This window comes from Ambystoma mexicanum, chromosome 14 (genome assembly GCF_040938575.1).
Source record: "Ambystoma mexicanum isolate Mex_15411 chromosome 14, UKY_AmexF1_1, whole genome shotgun sequence".
Lineage (NCBI taxonomy): Eukaryota > Metazoa > Chordata > Amphibia > Caudata > Ambystomatidae > Ambystoma > Ambystoma mexicanum.
In genome coordinates, this window is record NC_090940.1 from 171,232,896 (window position 1) to 171,249,216 (window position 16,321).

General features: G+C 47.0%; 1 protein-coding gene across 1 annotated transcript in view; it reads right to left on the reverse strand.

Annotated features, from left to right (window-relative positions):
* Nucleotides 1-1,636: 1,636 nt before the first annotated feature.
* The window catches only part of ITPKA (inositol-trisphosphate 3-kinase A), a 716,275-nt gene continuing 701,590 nt past the window's right edge, over nucleotides 1,637-16,321 (reverse strand). Inside the window, exon 6 of the mRNA XM_069638830.1 lies at nucleotides 1,637-2,045. Coding sequence (XP_069494931.1) covers nucleotides 1,899-2,045 — 147 coding nt within the window. The 3' untranslated portion in view covers nucleotides 1,637-1,898. The remainder of the gene's footprint in view (nucleotides 2,046-16,321) is intronic.

Below are 16,321 nucleotides of genomic sequence, written 5' to 3' on the forward strand. Positions count from 1 at the left end.
AAAGAGATGGCCATGTCCTGGCCACCTGGATGACAGATCCCCAAGGACTAGCGGGTGAGAAACCTTCTGGTTTCTCACACTGGGTACAGGAAACAGCGGGTAAAATGTGCAGGCCATGACTCAGGGAAGGAGCACACACAAAGGAAGTATTACAGCACAAGTAATGCCTCGAGGCTGTATGCACGCTATACAAATGAAATAAATAAACATATAAGGGAAAAAAGTTAAAAACCGGATTGAGCTTTCTCAAACTGTGGAAGATGTTTGAGGGCGAGGAGGAAAGCAAGTCTGAATGTAGTAATATGAAGCGCGATAAAATGCACGTACCACCAACTGCTCCTCCTCCTTCGCAATGCTTTCCAGAATCGACTGCAACCGATTATTTCCCATTACAGCCATCAGCGGGATATACTAATCCCTGGTTTATACCTCCCGAAGAAGACAGTGACAAAAGGACAGGACAGATAAAAGAGGACACACAAAGCCCTCTTGCACTGCTGGTAGAGAATGATGTGCAGCTGCATTTGGAAGACCAGGTGCGAGAAGCAAAGGGGGAACTAGTGAAAGAGAGGCACGCATTAAGAGAGCGACAAGGAATAGGGACAGCTCCAGATAAATGGAGAGCAGGGCAAATGATGTTCAAGATTGACAGCAGAGCTGTTGAAGACCCCTAAGTCAGACTGCCAGCAAAGGTTAGTATGCAGAGGCAGAGGGGGGACCGGCCAAGCGTGCCTAATAGAGTGAGTGAACACACACGTAGAAGAGAGAGTGTGAGACAGTCTAGCAGTATTGTTAGAATTTAGTGCATGGGGATGAGGAAGAGGAATCGGAGGATATGAAGATGAAGTTGACGATATCCAGGTTGACAACCAGCAAGTGGGCAAGGAAGGGCTCCCAGAGCCCCGTTTCTGGCATCCTTGGTAAATGTAAGAAGAGAATCATTATACAAAGATAGTCTTCAACACCTGCCAGGCTGTATTGCTGTGGCAACAGGGAAAAAAGTAAAGCGTGTACCCTCACACATGAAGCAGAGTGCACAGCTTCCCTTGTTACAGATTGGGATGGTATTGGCTCAGTACATCCCGTGGCCCCATACAGATAAGGATCATTTAATAAGTAAGTTGCAATCGCTTACAGCAGGTGTGGGCAAGTGGATTAATGAACTGGAAAAGATAACGGCAGGAGAACCTTTGGCTGTGGGAGATATGAAGTGTTTATTTGCATCGATAGTTGGTGACCAGGCAGCTGAGCTGTGTAAAAGGGCAGGATACGCAGGGGTAACAGCAAACAGTAATCAGCATGATGGATCAACATTTAATAATTCTAGGGAGAACATGTGGAAGGCATTAAGAGGAATGTACCCAGATGCATCAGCCATATTGAAAACTGATGAGGACCCCATGCAACATATTGAGGAGATAAAAGAAACATGGCACTTAGAAACAAGAAAGGGATGGGACACAAATATTCATGTGTTTTATCACATTGTATGCCAAGGTCTTCCTGACAGCGTGCAAGTTCAATTGTGAATGGTAGTAAATATTGCCCACGCTGATAGCTCAGGAAGTCTTCATTCTATTAACGACAAGGAGGCGAGCATTATGCTATTTCTTTCTTTATTTACTGCCATGTCAGCACTTTAAAACTTTTGACTTTAATACTGAACATTTCTGTTTTTAGAAACAAAGTTTAGAAAACAAAATGCAGAAGTTTAAAGATCCTTTAGTCCATAGTCTTATTCGATTAATCTGCATCAGGGAACTACAAGCCCCATGAATCTTAGGTCTGAGGTAGTCCTGACCTTTCCCCTCTGCCCCTATCCGAGGGCAGCACTCTCCATAAGAACCCCTCTGACCAGGTCATTTCCTCTTTCTTTATGTCTGTCCACTCAAACAACTTCATTTTTGCAAACCAAACCGTCCATTATCGTTGAACAGAGAATTGTTCCTTGAAACTGAGAACTTTTGCGGTCCAACATGACCAACTTGAACTGATTTCCTTCCACTGTTGAATAGTGTCTCATCCGGCTGTCTTTTGCTCTTCTCCTGTAAATAAAGGAGAGCAAATCATGAGGGTGGGAATGAGCAAATGAGTTACATCATAACAAATATAACAATGCAGACAATAATCTTGCCATTCTGGGTGGGATATAATGCTCGCCTCCTTGTCTTCAATAGAATGAAGACGTCCTGAGCTATCAGCGTGGGCAATCTTTATTCTATGACAAGACAGGAGGCTCGCATTATGCTTGTTCAACGCTTGCTACCACCATATTCGTAATCTCAGAAACAGGCTTAAAATAGAATGTCTTAAAGGTTGATTCGGAAGACCAATCTGCCGATTTCATAATGTCCTGAAGAGACACCCCTGTCGCAAAAGCTTTGGAAGCCATCGCTCCCCTAGCAGAGTGCGCCCCAAAAAGTAACAAATCAATTCCTGCGCATTGCATAATTTCTCTCACCCATCTAGTAATGGTCGCAGACGCTACAGCATGATAAGGCTTCCTGCGCGCTATACGCAGCTGTGACACCCCTCGCGGTCTAAGATGCGCTGTTGCTTTTTCATAATCTTTAATACACTGCGCAACGCAAAGCTTCTTATTACTTGTGAAGTATGGGTAGTCTATTACTCTCGAATCTGTCTTTGTTCTCTTTGAAATGGTAAATGATACCCCATCTGGATAGAATATTTTCCTATCGACTTCTAGCGCTTTGACATCAGAAACTCTCCTACAGGAAGTAAGGCAGAACAGCATAGCTAGTTTTCCTAATAGCTGAGATCGGGATACATTTTCGTTATCTGGCCATCTGAGGAAAAGACGAAATACGTCTCTCACATCCCATAACACTTTGTACTTGGGTTCCGGTGGCTTCCTGAGCTTCATCCCTCTTAGCAATCTCACGACCGTTGGGTGTTCTCCCACCGTTTTACCTTCCACTTTTTCGTGACCCGCTGAGATAGCGGACCTATAGACTCGCACTGTTCTGAAGGCACCGCCTTCTTGAAATTTAAAAGCTAAGAAGTTGAGAACCTCTACTACAGGGGCTGAAACGGGATCCACACCGTGGTCCGAACACCAGGTAGCCCACCCGTTCCAAGCCGCACCATAGCTCCGAAGGGTGGAAGGCGCCCAGGAATCTCTGATGCACTCTGCAGCGAGCTGTGAAATTCCCGGCAATTCCCATCTTTTCCTGAAACTCTGCAGGCTATCAATTGCAGCGTGCCGTCTTCTATGAGCGGGTGAGCTTGCCCTGATGGGTCGAGAAGAAGGTCTGGCAGAATGGGAACTATCCTCGGAAAATCCATAGAAAGTTCCATCGCTACTGGAAACCAGGGTTGAGCCTTCCATAAGGGTAGGTCTATCACGAGCTCCGCGTGATCCCTGCGAATTTTTGCTAGCGCTCTTGTTATCATAATGAATGGCGGGAAGGCATAATGCACTGCTCCTGTCCATGACTGCAGGAAGTCGTCCGTGCCCGCTGCATCTATCCTGTGTCTATCCTCCAGCTGAATTATTCTGGCATCTGAGCGTTCAGTCTGGACGCAAACAGATCTATGTGCAGGGGCCCCCAGAGTTGGAAGACTAGAGGGTGAAGCTTCCAATCGCTGGAGTCACAAGATAACGTGAATTACAGTCTGCCACTTCGTTCAGAGTTCCTGGTAAATACTCTGCTGATACGGATATTCTGTGCTGGAGACAGTAATGCCAGAAGCTCTTCGCTAATTCTGCCAGCATTTTGGATCTTGTCCCGCCCAATTTGTTTATAGACCTTACTGTGTAGATATTGTCCATCTTGAGCAGGACGCAGTACTTTACTCTCTCTTTTGTAAAAGCGCGAACTGCGAAAGAGCCCCCTAGAAGCTCGAGGAAATCTATATGGAGCTGTAACTCTTCTTCTATCCATTTGCCTCCTGTCTGCACGTGTTTGCACCTGGCTCCCCAACCTGATCTGCTCGCATCTGATTCTATTACCAGATCTGGGGCGTCGCCGAAAATGGCGTGACCGTTCCAAGCCTCCATATTCTGCAACTACCAATGGAGCTCTCTGAGGGCTTCGTGGTCCAGAGTTACTAGTTGGTGGTAGCGAAGGCCTCCTTGCAGATGTCTTATTTTGAGCCGCTGCAGAGCTCTATAATGAAGCGGTCCCGGAAAAATCGCTTGAATAGAGGCTGCTAGCAGACCTACTACTCTGGCTAGATTGCGAAGCGAGATAACCCTTTTCGCTATCACAGCTCTGAGCTCCTTCTTGATCGCTCTCACTTTGTACCATGGGAGCTCGAGAGATGCCTTCACAGAATCTATTGTGAAACCCAGGAATTCTATTCTCTGGACCGGAGTTAGCTGAGATTTCTCCAGGTTCACTAAAAAACCGAGCGAAATCAGAAGTGAGAATACCCACTGGACGCTCTTTGTCAATGATAATTTGTCTGGGCCAAAGACAAGGATGTCGTCTAGATAGATAATAATACGAATTCCTCTCTCTCTGATGGCAGCTGCCACTGGTTTCATGAGCTTGGTGAAAGCCCACGGAGCGGAGGAGAAGCCGAACGGGAGGCAGGAGAAACGCCATACTTCTCTGTTCCATAGGAAGCGTACATACTTCCGAAACGCTGCTGCTATTGGAATCATAAGGTATGCGTCTTTGAGATCTAGGCGGGCCAGCCAGTCTCCGGTTCGCAACAGATCTCGAAGCAGATGAATCCCTTCCATCTTGAAATGGTTGTATACCACCCATTCGTTTAGATCTTTCAAATTTATCACAGGCCTTATTTTGTCCCCTCTGTGAACTAGGAACATGGTGCTGAGGAAACCGGGACCCTGTTGGTACTCGCGCTCTATCGCGCCTTTGCTTTCTAACTTCGTGAGCTCGCAGTGCAGGAGCGCTGCTTCCTCTTGCGTCATGTGTATGGGGCGAGGTTCTGCTGTCTGCACGGGTGTTCCTATAAACTCTAAACGCAGCCCCACTACTGCTTGCAATACCCAAGCATCGCTTGATAAGGCTTGCCATTCGTTCAGGTAGTGGAGAGTTCTCCCTCCCACACGCAAGCTTGCGGTACTCACCCGCTGATTGCCCTGGTTGCCGGTACGATCCTCTTCCTCTTCGCCCTCTTGGAAATCTTGTTCTGGCAGGGAAGAAGGTATCCTGCTGTCTAGACTCCCAGTAATTTGATCGTTGACCTAGGGGTCTTCGCTGGAAGGTATAGCGACCGGACAAGCGACCCCTATGTCGTCCGGTCCCAGCAAAAACTCGCCCAGGGAAGATCTTCCTGATGGAACTCTGCGCTCTCTCTAGAGCAGTATATGTGCCCACGAATTGAGACATTTCTTTAGCGAACGATTCGCCGAACAACATTCCTTTGGCGCCTTCACCTGCATCGTAGCTGGCGAGATCACTCAATTTATCTATTTTTAACAGGACTCCTCTTCCTCTTTCTGAAGAGATGGCACAGTTGGCGTTGCCTAGGAGGCATACCGCTCGTTGCGCCCAGTTACCTAGGACTGTCACGTCTACTGGGATACCGGTATCTTTTGATTTCTCCGCCAGATCCATGATCTTGGCTAGGGGCCCTGAGATGTCTAGGAGCTTGTCCTGACACCCCGTCCAGGCACGGTCTACTCCTTTCCTTATATCACAAGCTGCTTTGGTCACAAAGGTGACCATCTTGGGGTCTAGGTCTGGAGTATCTGCTAGCTTATTCGGCAGCTCTGGTCTGGGGCACTCCGACCTCATGCGTGACCTTACTTCCCTTTCTAGGGGTTTTCTAATGTGCTGGGCCATGTATGCTGCCACTCTGGGTGACGGCTCCCAATCCGATGACTTGGGATGCCGAATGGCCTCTGGATCGAACATGTCTGTTGTATCGTCGATGCTGTGGGAGCCTTCTACATCTTTATCGATGTCTTCCTCCTCCTCACCCCCTTCATTGTCCTCGTCTTCGTCCCCTAGATTGTACACCCCTGGGGCAGAGGGTCTGTCCTGACTTTCTTTTTTCTTTGCCAGGAATGCTTCTTTAAGCCTGGCGACATGGTCGCCTTCCAATTGGGGAACAGTGTTAACCCTTTCATCAATACCCGGGGGGGGTCAAAGAGTGCTTGCTCTTCCGGGCTACTTTACACCCCTTCTTTTCAACCCCTTTCTTGGGGTGTCCTGCCGACGTTCCTTCCTCAGGGCTACTAGCCCGTCTTTTCCTGGCTGAAAGCTGTTTCTGCTGCTTAGCCATAATCATTTCTAGAGTCTCCAGCCTTTTCGTAATAGGTTGCACCCTCTGTGAGACAGCTTGAATCAAGGAATCTCCAAGTACCTTTTTAAAACGTAATGATAAATCCGAATCTTGTTGGGAAGGGTCTTCTAGCCACTCTTCTTGGCTCCATTCTGGGGAAGTGGAAGGAGTATTAGTGGGGGTCCCAAATGTAGCCATGTCCTTGGTGTTGGCAGAGCCAACTGTGAGGAAGTCAGCAGCTGGAAATGCTTCTGCACACTTCTTAACACGTGCTGTATATTGCTAGCAGCGTGTGTGTGAAAGCAGCTTCCCTTCTTTTTTTTTTCTTCTTTTTTTTCAAAAATCTGACTGGAGCTCTATCAAGCCAACTTCCTTCGTTCTCTGTTCGTGCGCAATGCGCGCGTAAGCTGTATTCCCAGGGGACGCTGGGTCCTAACGGCCGCCGTGTTCGCTGGCGCCGAAATATGGAAAGAGAGAGAGCGGGGCACGGTAGTCTAACGCGGGCTAAATATGCACGCGACTCCAGCCCCAGCTCGCTCACAACACTCTTCTTACCCGCGGTGTGCGGGAACCTCGCTGCATTCGCTATGCCCTAATGATACGTGCCACGGTAAGAACATGTGCGCGTTCTGAGGCGACTACAAAATCATTGTAAATGCGTTTCGTTTTCCTGCGCGAGCCGTTGAAAATGGGCAATAAGCATTACTAAGTGTATTACAACAAATATCCAAGCATTTAATATCCATATACAGGTAATATAGAGTTTATCTAGCTCTTCTACAGAAGAACCAATAAATCATGTCACTTATCTGTTGGCAGCAGAAAGAAAGAGGAAAGGACCTGGTCAGAGGGGTTCTTATGGAGAGGGCTGCCCTCGGATAGGGGCAGAGGGGAAAGGTCAGGACTACCTCAGACCTAAGACTCATGGGGCTTGTAGTTCCCTGATGCAGATTAATCGAATAAGACTATGGACTAAAGGATCTTTCAACTTCTGCATTTTGTTTTCTAAACTTTGTTTCTAAAAACAGAAATGTTCAGTATTAAAGTCGAAAGTTTTAAAGTGCTGACATGGCAGTAAATAAAGAAAGAAATAGCATAATGCGAGCCTCCTGTCTTGTCATAGAATAGGGATTGAGATAAAAACATGGCCTGAAATACAATTGAATATTGTTCATTTTTGTAGGTTGAAACAGGAGAAGGAAAGGAACAAAGTAGAAGATAGAGCGAGTAAGGAAGCAAAATTAGTGCAAAAGAAGTTGGTGAGAATAGCATTAGAAGTAGCAGTGATTACAAACATAGGAGAGGAACAATATCAGCAGGGTTACCAGCAGGCATGCCCAATGGGATTTGATGGAGGAAGAGGAGAACATATGTATTATTCCAGTGGGAGAGGGAACTCGCAATGGGGAAGAGTAGGAGGATTTGGCCAGGCATATGGAGGAGCATTTGATGGAGGTAGATCTAGGTTTGGTGGCTATGAGAATTTTGGAGTACTATGTTGGACATGTGGGATGACAGGACATTATGCGAGAGGATGCAGAAGCAGAGGGATGGCACCATATGGATTGGGGCCTCAGAGTTACAGAGGACGGGCAGCACATTTTTCACCTACGTACCCTCCACAGCAGCAGACATATTATTCTTATGATGCACAGCAAGCACAGCCGATGCCATATGCCCGACAAATACGTTTGATTATATACAGCAACTCATCATGAGCAACCAAATGCTTTACAAGCACAATCACATCAGACAGCACAACAGTGGGACAAACGTTTGATAGCAGCAGGTGTTGTGTCACAATTTGGGCGGGGGCGCAGTAACAGGGGGAATCTTTAATACCTACAGGCACAAGCATATACCCGAAATAGGACAGCCCACAGAGGGCTATGGTGTGTCCAGTACTATCAGTAACTCCTGACAGAGATAGGGAATAGGACATTCTCTTTCTTAGTAGACACAGGGGCGACTAGGTCCTGAATCACAGGGGGGGAATTCCCATTGGCAGACATGATTATGGACACACAGGGATTTTCTGGGGCTATGTTAACAGTTTCTTTTACAGAAGAGTTCCGGTTACAAGTGCATCATGTACACTGTCAGTAGCTTTGCTATCTTCACAAAGCACACCATTGAATATCTTAGGTAGAGATTTGATGTGTAAATAGAACATGACCATTTTGTTTACAGACAAATAGTGTGCAGCACACCAGGTATCTATTATGTGAATGCCAAAACATACATTCAAGCATTATGCAGGAAGACTCGGTGGAGGCAGCTTGTGTAATGGACAGCATGCGAAGCCCAGGAAGGCCTGAGGGGCAGGAGGGGAGAGACCCTGACCTCAGATAAAAGAATTGCGAAGGATGCATTGTTAAAGTACAACCAGTGAGTTCAAAGTGATGGGAGAGCCCGGTTTGAAGCAACGCAAATGATTACCAAGTTGCAAGGTGATGCGTAAGAAGTAAGCCGTGTTGAAAGAAAGCTTTGATTGTTTTGAACTGTCATGAAACAAAGTAACAGAGTGGTCCAGTGGAATACCGCATTGTCAAAAGTCACTGTGAAATGAAAAAGTTAAACAAAGTATTGCTGAGGTGAAAAACAAGTTGAATAAAGTTGATGTAAGTGAAAGTCGATGCGAAAGGTTACAGAAGTTGATGGAAGTGAAAACCAATAGGAAAGGCTATGGAAGAGAACATTGAATGGAGCAAGATCCCGATGCGGATCGAATGAAACAGAACTGAGGGATTAAATGAATTGGCAAGGAAGTGGAACTTGTCAGAGTGCTAAGGAGCACATTTGAGATAGAGACAAGGAAGTAGAACTTGTTGTGGTGCTAGAAGGAAAGACTAACAGAGTTTAGGGAATGCAATAACCAGAATGCAACAATGTCAGAGATCCACCCCGGAACATTGTTAAAGTAGAACCGTGTTATGCTAGAAAGCATTGAATCAGACGAGGGAAGCCTGAGAAAGAGGACATTGTTAAAACAGAACTGTGTTATACTAGAAAGCATTGAATCAGGCGAGGGAAGCCTGAGAGAAGTACATGAACTGTGCCGAATAAGAAAAATATTGAACTGCCTTCTTGTGAACTGTTTTGAACTAACTGAACTTTTGGAGATCCTGAGTGACTTAGGATTGGGGAAGGGAGTTGAGAAGAAACTCTATGACCATACTGATAATCTTTTGAGACACTTATATATTTTGTCCAATACTCTACACATTGATAAGTTAGAACGTAAGAGCAAGCATAGGTTTGACACAGACAGTTTCTTTACTTTTGACAGACAGACTTTTGGACTATTCTTTCTTCTTTACTATAATGGTCTAGACTACTCCCATTTAGAAATAGGGCAAGTTAGGCATTCTTCAAACCACATATTTATAAATAAAGGTTTTTGAAACCTGTATCTTTGTTTCTGTGTCTACCTCTGCGCACCATGCCTTTCTCACAATAGTGAGGATAGAGACCTCGAGGTAATAACAAGAAAGAGATTGCCTCCGCACTATTGTACGCAAGCAGCAGAACTAGTGGCATTAATAACAACCCTACAATTGTACTCCGACAGAGAGCTGACGATCTACTCTGATTCATCGTATGTGACATCCACCGTACAGTCAGGATTTTCCTGCTGGAAATGTAGGGGGTTCCGGCGATTAGATTGCACACAAGTGCAGCATGCCTCACTGTTTGAATTGCTTGACACACTCTTATTGCCTACGTCAGTGGCAGTGGTGAAGTGGTCTGCCCATTCTGGTGTCACAGACTTAATAGCACGTGACAATGACGCTGCAGACCAGGCAGCCAAAGAAGCAGTGTATTTAACAGAAATGGTACAATTACTACTATCCACAAGTGATGAGAGAAGTACATCAGAAGGAAATGGCAAAACCATATAATACATTTCCACCGACACAGATTATTGAATTACAAGGATGTGCATCACAGGAAGAGCAGGAATTATGACAAAGAGGGTCTGTTCATTGTCCCCTACAGACTTGTGTTGGCAGAATATAATGGGAAAGCCTGTGATGCCCTTAGAATTATTGACAGTTGTGAGAAACCAGACAGTGTCTCACTGACTAGTCCCAGAGGATCTGTCATCCAGGTGGCCAGGACACGGCCATCGCTTTTGGATCCAGTTCCTGGAGGTGGACCAGTGTGGTAGGAACACCTGGATGAAGGGTTTTCGGGGAGTGGGAAACCTGATGGTGAGACAAGGTACCACCCTAAAACACCTTTACTCCATCCTACGAGGTAGGATACCTGGGAACTGTGACCCCCCAGCCTCTTCCCTACACAAACACTTTCACACAGTCTGCTCTGGGAGAAAACAGACTCATACCCGAGCATTGTACCTGACATGTCCCACTCCTGTGGTCAGGCAAAGTCAAGCAATTACTGTTAACAACTCACACCTGACTTTCATTAAACGTCCTGACACAGAATAAAACGCGGAGCACAAGAGCACACCCCGAGCGAGGCAAAGCACACAAAGGAACAGCATTTTCCAGATGGCAGCTGAATGAGGAGAGAAAGGCGGCAAATGGACAATGGAGAGCAAGGAGGGAGATACCTTTAACCTTTACGGCGAGAAACTGTTACTTTCCAGAAACATTCAGGGTAAAAGGCGTAAGGCCAGGAAACAAGAATGAAGAATCCTGCATTGTGTGTTGGAGATACCCGGGGCCCTCCTGCATGACTAGTCGAGTCGGGGTGGTGCAGCAGCCGCCGTGGTACCGTCCTTGGCTAAAGGATCAAACCAGCGCTTGAGAGATCAACACAGCCGGTGAGTTGGGGAGTCTGATGCAAGACCAGTCTGTGTTGAAGTCAAGGTTGCAAGCAGCAACATTATATGAAGAACGAAGAATATTTATGCGTGTGATGAGAGATGCGAGTAAAGCTCAATTGCTGATGGATGTTTGAACTTTAATATGAATCAGAGAAGGTACGAGAAAAGTAACAGAGTGGTGTCATGATGCCTACCCCCAGGCATCCGGACCAAGTCCATCAGCCCCGGGAGCAGGCATCTAGACATTTAGTAAAACCTCAGCAGCCCCGGCTAGGGACTATCTGGGTTCAGTCCTGGCACCTTAGGCGCCAGGCTCATAGTAGGAATCAGTCCTGGCGCCTAAGGCGCCAGGCTCATAGTCATTACTTACCTCAGGCAGACCATGCTGCAAATGACTCCAATCCAACATGAAGCCTGAAAGGGACTATTTTTCCTACAGGGACTATTTTTTACTCGGGTGGGGTTCTAGGGACTTCTTACCTGGGACTACTTTTGAGGCTATTTAAACCACACCCGATCAGCAACACACGCTTCGCGTTATTCTGCATCCAGCAGCGTAACACTCACTGTGCCTGCAGCCTGCATGCAGTCTTCTGCCACGCCCGCCTCGAATCAGGAGCTCCTAAAACAGAGGAAAGAAAGGGACAAGGTTAGAAAACGAACTTATTTCTATTCCACACCTGATTCTGGATCCATCTTGTCTTCGGACCTGTAAAGAACATAATTTCTGCACGCGCCGCACCTCCAGCTGCAGCGCCGCGCCATACTCACCAGTCTTCACAGCATCCTTTGGGTCGGCGCTGCCTCCATCATTTCTTCGCCGAACTTCGGCACCTAGGAGACAAAAGAAAACCACAAGGTGAGCCGAGGGAACCAACAAATATAATTCTTACCACCATAGACTTACCTGATTTACCACCGGAGGCATCCCTTTGTGACTCTCCATATTTTCACGTGCCGCATCTGTAAAGAGAGACAAAACAACATGTTTTCCTCGTGCAACATTTACTGGACAGCGCCGGGTAATACAGACTCTTACCTAAGCGCCACCAGCTGCCACAAGAGCATCTTTTCACAAACCAGCTGCAAGACAAGAAAGGAAAGGGGGAACAAGAGTGAACATCGGACATATTGAACTCTATGAACTTAATACTTACTGGTCCTCGCCAGGAACCTCAGAGTCAATACTGTCCGGAATGCTCCCGAACCTTCAAACCAGTGAAGTAACTGGAATCGACGCGCCCCTGCAAATCCACGCAGGATGGAGAGCTCATCTTTCAAGAATATAAGGTGAGATTGCTGTGAGGGCATCTCGGAGGTGATTAGTTGGGGAGGACTGTGGGGGTGCCATCACTTGAATCCACAAGTGGCTAAATCCATCTCTCCACTTGCAGGAGAATATTTCTACAGGTTAAGCAGACAAGATTAGGAGGGCAGATCCAGTCAGTCATCGCTGCACTATGCATCACGTGGGTGGAGACCGCAACTGTCCGGGTCTGATCGACGCCCCTGTGGGAGCCAGGTGAGCGTAACAAGTGGTCCCGCACCTCGGGTGTGCTCAATCGAAGGTCTCTGTGTGGTGTACCCAGCCATTGAGGTGTTTCCCCACAGGGGAGTGTGCAAAGTGCTACGGTCTCATATGGACAGCACTTTGCAAATGATTTGTTTAAAGAAATTGCCACCTTATTGGGCATACAGCATATATTGTGTCTATCACCCAAGGCGACCGGCGTGGTAGAACACCTCAACGGCTGGCTAAAAGTGTCAGGAGTCAGGTTGCCCGGGTAGTGTAGCCGAAGAATTCATCTCCCTGATGTACCCCTCTGGCTTAGGTGTGAACAAGAAACCAAAGCGGTCAATCAGATAAAAGAAAGGATGCCAATGGAGTCCCAGAGGCTGCGGAGGATGCCAGATGCCAGCTGAGAAGATACGGGCGAACAGGATGATGACACAAAAGGTGTAGGCGCTGGACCTGCAAGTGAAGTGGTCTTATTAACACAACACCAGTAGCAGGGTAACCTATGTGAGAACAGCGCCAATTGCCCAGACCAAGATAAAGACAATCACATAGTGTTTTCCCTGAATGCGGGTATACTCTATAATAATCACCAGTCCCCCTCCCCTTCTTGAACACTCACTGAAGGTCACAATGGCTTACCGTAGTTTTCCTGTTCCTTTCTTCAGGACAGAATCCCTGCAGTGGGAAACAGGAAGGTCCAAAGTAGCAATCCAAAGGAGAAGAGGTCCAACCTATTCCGAAGGCACGAGGACGCCTAACCAGCCACCTGACCCGATGGCACGATGACGCCTTAGTACACACTGGAAGTCTCTAGTCCGTGTACTGAACAAACAAGACAGTCCCAAGTTCCAATAGATCAACAAGAATGACACACAATCCCAAAGTCCAGAAGCGATTCCACGATGTAAAGCAGCAGGCAGACAGGGTCCAGAAGCAGCCAAGGTAACGTAGTTCAAAAGGGGAAGGCAAGAGGAAATCCGATAGCGGTCCGAGGTCAAAACACGAGTCAAGGCAAAACCAAAGTACAAAACGTTCCAAAGAGCAGTTCCAAATCAGCGGTCCGTGTCGAAGAGCCAGGAAGTCTTGAAGTCCAACGGGGAAGGGGAGAGGAAGGGGGAAAGGGCAACAGGGAACAAGGTACAGGAATAACAAGGTGCAAGGTACGAAGTGCCACTAATTACAATCAGAAGCGCCGGGCAGAGTGAGGGAGGTGCTTATGAAGGGCGGATCATGTGACAACAACGTGTATTGCTTGGCGTCGAGCGAGAGAGGAAAAGAGAGGATGCCAGCGTTGCCATGCCAAATTCCAGGCACCTGGCTGCAGAGTTCTTAAAGGGCTACGACCCCGTGTTTTGATCGTGCCGGTACGGCCACACATGACAAAAAGAGCACATTGCTAAGTATCACACTACCCTCAGCAAACATTGGCTCTACTGTTTGCCACCAGCTCCTTTTGGCCTATCCAATCAGCCAGGTTAAGATCACCATCTCACTCCGCATGAATTGGCTACTGGCAGAAGAATTAATGTTCCCCTTGTTTCTGTATGTAGTACATTTGATGCCCACAGTACTGCCACTGTTTTTGGTGATGAATTTACTGCATAGTTGACTGCCATGACTAATGCTCTGAAGTTGGTGTCCCGCCAGATGAAGCTGCGGCAGGGGGGACAGGCCATAGCGACCAGAACTGAGGGAGAAGATAAAGATCCAACAGGCCAGATACCACTGCCCTTGCAATTATACCCTATCGATAGGGTGCTAATTAGGAACTTTGTCAAGAAGTGGGATGCTTCATGTTTTTGGGACCTCACAGTGTGCAGTGGGCTACTGAATCGGCTGTCAAGATCCAAGGAAGGCAAGGATGGCTCTGATTTTTCTGTCCCTGGTGTGTTTGGAGAAGTAATGTTTTGATGACAAAATTGTCATGGATTGTAGTGTCTATAGTCATTTTCCTGTTTTTTCTTTCTTTCCTTTGGTAAGAACATAGTAGAAATATGAGAAAAGAAGAAGAAACTATAAGTAATGAGAATAGAAGAAGGAGACGTACAAGAATAAAAAAGAGAAACATATATCAAGAAGAATTATCTTTGAGAGATAAATATGAGGGATTTCGGTCAGAAATAGATAACACCTGGTACATGTTTATGTTTATTGAGTTTATATAGCGCTTTACTCCAAAGCGCTTTACAGAATAACAACAAGGTACAGTAATGAAGGAAGCATATTTACAAACATGAAACAAACCAGTAGTACAGTATGTGGAACAATTTACTCAAAAGGAGGGGAAGAAGGAGGGAGGGGAGTGTAGAGGAGGTAGGTGAAGGGGGCATCAATGTCAGGTTTGAGGTCAGCGGGAGTGGGAGGAAAGGGGAGGAGGGAGGTGAAGGGGGAGCCCCCGGGTGACCTCTTATGCCTCCTGGTGGTTACAGTATCCAGTATGAGGTTAGCGGGAGGAGAGGGAAGGGGTGCAGGGAGTTTGATGGGGGGGAGAGGTAGGTAAGGAGAGTCGGGGGGAGTGGAGAAGAAGGGCTTTCAAGGAGGAGTGGAAGGATGAGTAGGTGGGAGTGGAGCAGATAGAGAGAGGTAGGGAGTTCCAGTGGAGGGGGCCAAGAGTTGGAAGGAGCGGAGGTGTGAGGCGGCACAAGGGGCAGGGTGTACAGTGAGAAGGCAGAGATCAGCTGATCGGAAAGAGCGGGAGGGAGAGTAAATGAGAGGAGGGACAAGAGATGGGGGGCAAGGTCATGGAGAGATTTGTAGACAAGACAGAGGAATTGAAATTTTAATTGTGAGAGGAAGGGAAGCCAGCCGAGTTCAGAGAGTGAGGTAGAAATAGAGTCTCGAGGGCCAAGAAGACATAGAGTACGGATAGAGGAGTGGTAAATGGATTTTAGGGGAGTCAGGTGAGAGGCAGGGAGTCCAAAGAAAAGAGAGGAGCAGTAGAAGAGGCGGGAGAAAATAAGGGAGGAAATAAGGAGTTTAGAAGCGTGGAAGGTGAGAGGAGCGGATCTTGCGGATGTTGAAGAGGTGGTGCCGACAGGCGCGAGAGGTTAGGGAGATGTGGTTGCAGAAGGAGAGAGAGGAGTCGATGTGGAGGCCAAGATTGCGGGCGTGGGTCGAGATGCTGTGATTGGAAGGGGGAAAGTGGATGAAAGGAGGGGGGAAGGGGAGAGAGTGTTAGAAGGGAAGAACAGCACTTCAGTCTTGTCAGTATTGAGGGAAAGAAAATGGGAAGACATCCAGTTTTTTATGGCCGTAAGGCAGGAAGAAAGAGTCTGATGGAGGTCAGATGTGAAGGAAGAGAAGGAAAGAAAGAGTTGGGTGTCATCAGCGTAGAAGTGGTGGGAGATACCGAAAGAAGTGATGACTGGGGCGTCAAGGGAGGTATAGAGAGAGAAAAGAAAGGACATGCAAGAGTTTGGAAGCCAGAGATTGAATTAGAGTTGCTACGTTTGCTTTCTCATACCTCATGCCACGGGTGCCACCAGATTGTTTGTACCACAAGAAATACCAGCAGACACGGCACATTTCCTAGTCTATCTTGCAGTTTGCAAAATGAGAGGACTGTTCCAATGCCACTGGGCCTATGTGAAAGGGTTAGATAATGATGATTATTTTCACATGTTTACAGATGATTATATTAAGGAACAGAGGATGTTGGATAGTTTGTTAGGAAAAAACACAATAATGAAATACACTTTGAAAGGGCCACATAGAGGGGAGGGTACTTATCAACTTCAGGAATTGAAAAAGTGCACCAATGCTGCAGGAGCAGTGCTGCCCTGGTG